At 29.9% G+C, this 6,714-nt stretch overlaps 1 protein-coding gene across 1 annotated transcript; it reads left to right on the forward strand.

Moving 5' to 3' along the window:
• Window positions 1-1,507: 1,507 nt before the first annotated feature.
• Window positions 1,508-3,755, forward strand: LOC108806426 (ubiquitin-like-specific protease 1A). Its single transcript, XM_018578543.2, has 8 exons — window positions 1,508-2,354; window positions 2,422-2,512; window positions 2,588-2,686; window positions 2,774-2,866; window positions 2,943-3,062; window positions 3,141-3,244; window positions 3,322-3,394; window positions 3,488-3,755. Exons 1-8 carry the CDS (start codon window positions 1,678-1,680, stop codon window positions 3,548-3,550), a joined length of 1,320 nt encoding a protein of 439 aa, XP_018434045.2. The 5' UTR covers window positions 1,508-1,677; the 3' UTR covers window positions 3,551-3,755.
• Window positions 3,756-6,714: the final 2,959 nt, after the last annotated feature.

The raw sequence follows: 6,714 nt of genomic DNA on the forward strand, positions 1-6,714 counted from the left end.
TTTTTTAGTCCAATTTGAACAGACAGTTCAGCTTAAATTGTTTTAAATCAGTAAATTCATTTAAATATGGCAAATCAATCTTTTTAACAACAATAACTAAACTAATTAGATGTACCACCAATTCAGATAACTAAAATGGAGATACATAATCAATGTATAACACACTCACTACATGAAAGTTTGTTTACCATTGTAGTATGTGCTTTTATTATATGTCTGATCAAGACATTAGAATTTTTTATTATTGTCAAAATTTATTTATATGAAAATAAATGATGGGACATTCTTCTAGTGTTGTGGCGACATAACTCTAGCTAAAAACATTTCTGATCTATATGATTTGGTGTAAATTAACTTAAATCAATTTAAACATATGTAAATCAATTCTAATCGGTTAAAATAAATAATATTAAAATATTATAACCAATTTAGACCAAATAGAAAGCAAAGCTTATACACTTTTCTGAATATCTTAACCAATTTAGACATTAAAATATCATAACCAATTTAGAATAAATAGAAAGCAAAGCTCATACATTTTTTCTAAATCGATTTAAAATAAGTGTATGGGTTTTTGTTTCATAATCGGTTAAAATAAATAATATTAAAATATCATAACCAATTTAGACCAAATAGAAAGCAAAACCAATACACTTTTTCTGAATCAAACAAAGGTTTGGGATTCAGATTGATCTGAAGAACGGACCTAACGTGACACATTACATAACACAGTATTTGCTATCAAATAAGCTCTCCAAGCGATTGGTTCTGCTAAACAAAAAGAGTTCATAATTGAGCTTCGTTTCTATGATACATAGGTTAAGAATATACATTAGTTCTTATTTTTATTTATAACCAAAAGTATATATTTTTAAATCTAAATTCAACATCGATTTAAGTTGTCCTAAATCAGTACATCGGATTAAATATGTATAAATCAATTTTTTTACAACAATAACTACACTAAGTAGATGTTACCATTGATTTACATTCTTAGTAATAAATATGTATGAATCAATCCATTTATAATCGATTCATTTATGAAATTAACATTCTTGATAAAAAAAAACTACGTAGACATTGCCACTGACTCTGATGCTGATTCATATAATCAGACCAAAGTCACAGAATCAATATATCACAAAGCAGAAAGAGAACTCCGAAAATTACATATAAGCTTGTTTGTCATTATATTTTATGTTCTTGATATATGTTTGATCAAAAAAATTATTATATCATCTAAATTCAGCCATATGAATATTATATGTTGGTCATTTTTCTAGTGTTAACACCTTATTCACCAACAGAGAATAATCTATTACAAAAATTACTTTGGTAAGAACTAAAGTAAATCAATTTAGTAGGCTAAATTAAATAACACTAAAATACATTAATAACCAATCTAAACCAGAAAGGGAAGCAAAGGCCCGGAAACCTCTCTCTGAGACAGAGGATTAGGAGTCAGCAGATTAAGTTTGACAACATATAATCCAACCATAACGACCCGGGTCGAGTTGCCGCTTACCCGGTCGTCATCGGGAGCGTCGCAAGTCGCTCTAAAGGCGACTGACTCCTTTAATAGTATAAGATAGATCGCTTGCTCCCGAGTTTGGGGATTTTGACCTTTCAATCCTCTGGATCGAATTGGTCCCTTTTTGGTGGTTCACTCACACACAAATGTGTTTGGCTTCAGCAGTAGTCACTACACACACCTATAGCGCCGCTTTAACTTCTTGTTCAAACTCCAGTTCTAAGGCCATGGCTCCAGGAAACCACCACCGTTATTATTACCCAGAAGTGAAATCTCCTCTGCCGAGACAACTCCACGCTCCTTCCCCTGTCCGCAAGTTCGGCCTCTCCGCTTTGCCGAAACAGAGTCGTAGCAGCTTAGAAAGGAAGACACTTGATTTGCCTCCTTTGGCCTATACAGAAGTGATTGATGTTGACGAGGTTGATTACGTGGAGGTTATATCCTCCTCCGACGACGACGAGGTTGAGATTGTTGAGAACCTTGAGAGTAGTGAAAAGGAAGAGTCTTCTTTAGACGATGCCAATCCGAAAAACGGGAGCTTTACTATGGCGGTTGATGATTCTCAAGCTGAAGCTGTGACTGATGTCTGCAGTTTCGAAGCGTATAGAAAGACACTCAAGAGTGCCGAGAACCGGACTTCCAAACTGAAAGCCAGAGGCTTTGGCGATGTTCTGAGAGAAAGGTGTCGTGGTTTGTTGCGAACCTTGCGTTCCTTGTTCAGACAAGATCAAGAAGAACCATTAGATGTACGAGGTGAACCGTTTCGATCTCTATCCGAGGAAGATTTGACAGCAGTCAAGCAAGCATTCTCAGCTAATGTTCAGTATGTTTTTTTGATTCTTGGTCTCCTTTTGTTTACTTTCTTGTTATGTAATGCTCTTTTGATGCAGGAACATCTTGGTTACACATGAGAGTTCAAACATTGACATTAGTGTGGAGAAACTGAGGTGTCTTAAACCAGGTCAATGGTTGAACGATGAGGTTAGTAATAGTCACTCTTTTCGAATTAAAACCTCTATGGTTTAGGTAAAAGCTTGGGACTTTTGTTCTTTGTAGGTGATTAATTTGTATCTAGTATTGCTGAAAGAAAGGGAAGCTAGAGAGCCAAAGAAGTTTATCAAATGTCATTTTTTCAATACATTTTTCTTCACCAAGGTTATTATAATCACATTCCTATGTATTTATATATGTTCATATGAATTATATAACGAGAAAGAACATACCTTAAAATCACACCTCTAGTTAGTTCATTCGGGGACTGGATACAACTATGGTGCAGTCAGAAGATGGACTTCAATGAAGAAGTTGGGCTACCATCTCATAGATTGTGACAAGGTGATAACTTCTTTTTTTTTGTGTGATTTTTATTCTATCATTATACTTTCTAAGAGAACATTTTTGTTGTTGACAGATATTTATCCCTATACATATGAACATCCACTGGACATTGGCTGTTATTAACATAAAGGAACGAAAACTCCAGTATCTTGATTCGTTCAAAGGAAGAGAGCCTAGAATCCTTGATGCGCTGGTAGGATTTGAGCAAGTGAAACATGTTTTACTTTCCTCGCATGGAGCCTGAATATGTATTCTTTTAATCATTTGTCAGGCTAGATACTTTGCGGATGAAGTAAAGGATAAGAATAAAGTGGACGTTGATGTAAGTCAATGGAGACAAGAGTTTGTGCAGGACCTTCCTGAGCAAAGAAATGGGTATGTTATCATTCTTTTCTAATTAGTTTGTACGTTCACATTAGCTTGTGTATGAACTTGTGCTCTGCGTTTTGCAGATTTGATTGTGGAATGTTTATGCTGAAATACATGGACTTTTACTGCAGAGGTCTGGATCTTTGTTTCACTCAGGTATAAATTGATGGAAACTACATTTAGAAACTGTGATTGTGTGAGAGAGACTAAGAGTACTGAATGTAAAGATGTTTGCGTGATTTTCTGCAGGAGCATATGCCATACTTTCGGGTTAGGACAGCAAAGGAGATTCTGCAACTGAGAGCTGAGTGATTTTTGAAACGAGAATTGATGTATATAGCGTTGGAGAGAGTTACTGAGTTAGATGTGTGATTAAATATTTGTGTGTACATACAAAAAGAGTAACAATGTGGTTTGTGTTGTCTCTGATGGTAGTGAACATTTGAATTATTGTTTCACTATCCTTTTTTTTTCTACAATAATTCTATTTTCAATATTAAATGCATTGAACTTGATATTTTTTTTTCTTATTTATATAAAATTTAAAAGGGAAAATCGCATAAAAAACCCTCAAAGTGTCACTCGCTAGCACTTTAAACCTTGAAGTTTTTTCACTAACACTTTTAACCTTCAAAGTGACATTTGTATCATAAAAAACCTCCAAAGTAAAAAGTTGACCTGTTCAGCAGGTAATTTTTCAAAAACAATTATTTAATTAATAAAATAAACAAAATAAATAAATTCAAATAATAAATATAAAATTAAAACTTTTAATAAAATTCACAAAATGAAAACATAATAAAAATTAAATTAAAATTTTATAAAATTAAATAATTTTCTATAATTTTAACAAAATAAAATAACTAAAATTTTAATAATAAATAAGATTAAATTTAAATAGAGAAGATCTAAATAAAAAGTTCAATTTAAAAAAAAAAAATAGAAAATTCAAAATATCCTTTTTAATTATAATATTTTTTCAAAAAAATATATCATATCATCGTGGACAATAATAGTTTCAAATATATCACTAGTGACAATGATGGTTTCTGATTTTTATTTAATTTATGAGTTTATATTATTTTTTACGATTTTTGTTTAATTTTTTTATTTTTTTATTTACTTATTAAATAATATTATTTAAAAATAATTTAATTAGTAATATTATTTTAATTAGTAAAATAATAAAAAAGTTGTAAAATTAATAAAACTCATAAATTAGAAACAAATCAGAAAATTAATTAATATTTAGAAAATTAACATTTAAAAATAAATGACATCAAATTAAAAAATAAAAAAAAAATTCATATATTCCAAAAAAAATGAAAATTCAGAAGTTTGAAAAAGATTTTTCTGTCATTTTCAACGATGATGTTGGGAACTATCATTGGAGATATGACAATTATTATCATTATTAATGGTTATGTGAGAAACCGTCATCGTCACTAGTGAATTTTGAATTTTGAATTTTGAATTTTCTATTTTTTTTTTTAAATTGTGAATTGTTTATTTAGTTCTTCTCTATTTAAATTTAATCTTATTTATTATTAATTTTTAATTATTTTTATTTTATTAATATTTTAGAAAATTATTTAATTTTAAAAATATTTATTTAATTTTATAAAAATTTAATTTAACTTTTTGATTTTTTTCATTTTCGTAAATTTTATTAAAAGTTTTGATTTTTATTTATTTTTTGAATTTTTATTTATTTATTTTATTAATTAAATAATTATTTTTGGAAAATTACCTGCTGAACCGGTCAACTTTTTGCTTTGGAGGTTTTTTATGATACAAATGTCACTTTGAAGGTTAAAAGTGTTAGTGAAAAAACTTCAAGGTTTGAAGTGCTAGTAAGTGACACTTTGAGAGTTTTTTATGCGATTTTCCCAAATTTAAAATAATGTGGTTGAATCAAGATTTTTAAACTTACTACTCTCACCAAACTTATTACTTAGAATCAAGGTTTCTAAGTTTATTGTGATACTTGTACATGTTTACATGACATAAATATGTAAGATTGTAGTTGAGTCATCCCATTTAACTTGTGTAGATAGATATTTACTTTGAAAGTATCTATGATCTTGAACATGTTTACATGGCATAAATATGTAAGATTGTAGTTGAGTCATCCCATTTAACTTGTGTAGATAGATATTGACTTTGAAAGTATCTATGATCTTGAATGGAATATATTTGAGTACCTAGATTGGCTCTAAGAAGGTTGTAGACAGAACCGATGGCCCTGAAAACACTCTTTAATCATGAATACGAAAATCAAGCATGCTTGCTCCATTCCAACTTATGCAACCAAAAAATATGTATACATCAATGTTTAGAAGTTACGTGATAATCAGACAATCAAGTACCTGCATCAGAACATATATAATAGTGCCTCTAGCCTGAAAAGAGACTACATAGTGTAATGACATTTTTTTCACTTTATAGTAACAAAAAGAACAACAAGTATAAGATAACAATTATTGCGAAATGGAAGGACTCAATAGTTTTTAAAGATCGCAATGGGTTCTACTTCTACTACATTTGGATTTAAAAGATGCTTCATAAATATTTCACAGCGGGATATTGATCGTATTCACGTGGTCACGTCTGAAATATCTATTTTTCTACAGGTTTTTGGATTATGTATGACAAGTACAAATTTGGGTCCCCATGAAGAAGAACAAACAAAAAATCATATATAATCAAAATAGTTTATATGAACAGAGTTGTGTCAGAAGGCAGCCTTTTTCCCTTCTGTCACTCTGCAGAATTGTTAGTCTTTATTTTTTCACCCTCGTGGACCACTTTTGATGTCATTGTCCCGGACCATCACTTCCACACATTATTTCATCTGATTATCAATCAGAATTTATTTCTGGTATCACAACACTGCTGTTATAACTTATATCTGAAGAAAAAAAAATCCCACTTATTAACTATATCATTTTTTTTTGTAAACTTTATTAACTATATCATCTCATTATCAAATATGAATTTGTTAATGTTAATATTCCTAACAATTTTAGTTTCAAAAAAAAAATATTCCTAACAATTTTGGTCGGCCAGCAAACTATATGTTGGCTTTGCATTTATTGTTATGTTATATACAAATTAGCTGGTTGTGATCTAACCAAATTGATTAATTGTTGTAGATGTTGTTGACTTCTTGTTGTTGCATGTCTTACTTGTAATTTGTGGGTCTCCAGAACAAAATAAAAAGATTAAACTATTGAGTGTTGGAATCATAATGCATGTGGCCTTTTGATTCCACTCATTTATTAATACTCAAAATCCTAAAACCTGTTGACTGCTTTTTCAAGTGGGTTTTGATACAAACATAATACTACTACAAGACAAAATTAGGCGTTGTTTAATGTTTATTACATAATAATGATCCATTAAAAAGAACATAATCATAGGAAAAACAAGACAAAACAGAAATTGTATCCTAAAGGTTACAAGCTTTTATAATC

The sequence above is a fragment of the Raphanus sativus genome, unplaced genomic scaffold (genome assembly GCF_000801105.2).
Source record: "Raphanus sativus cultivar WK10039 unplaced genomic scaffold, ASM80110v3 Scaffold2619, whole genome shotgun sequence".
In the NCBI taxonomy this organism is placed as follows: domain Eukaryota; kingdom Viridiplantae; phylum Streptophyta; class Magnoliopsida; order Brassicales; family Brassicaceae; genus Raphanus; species Raphanus sativus.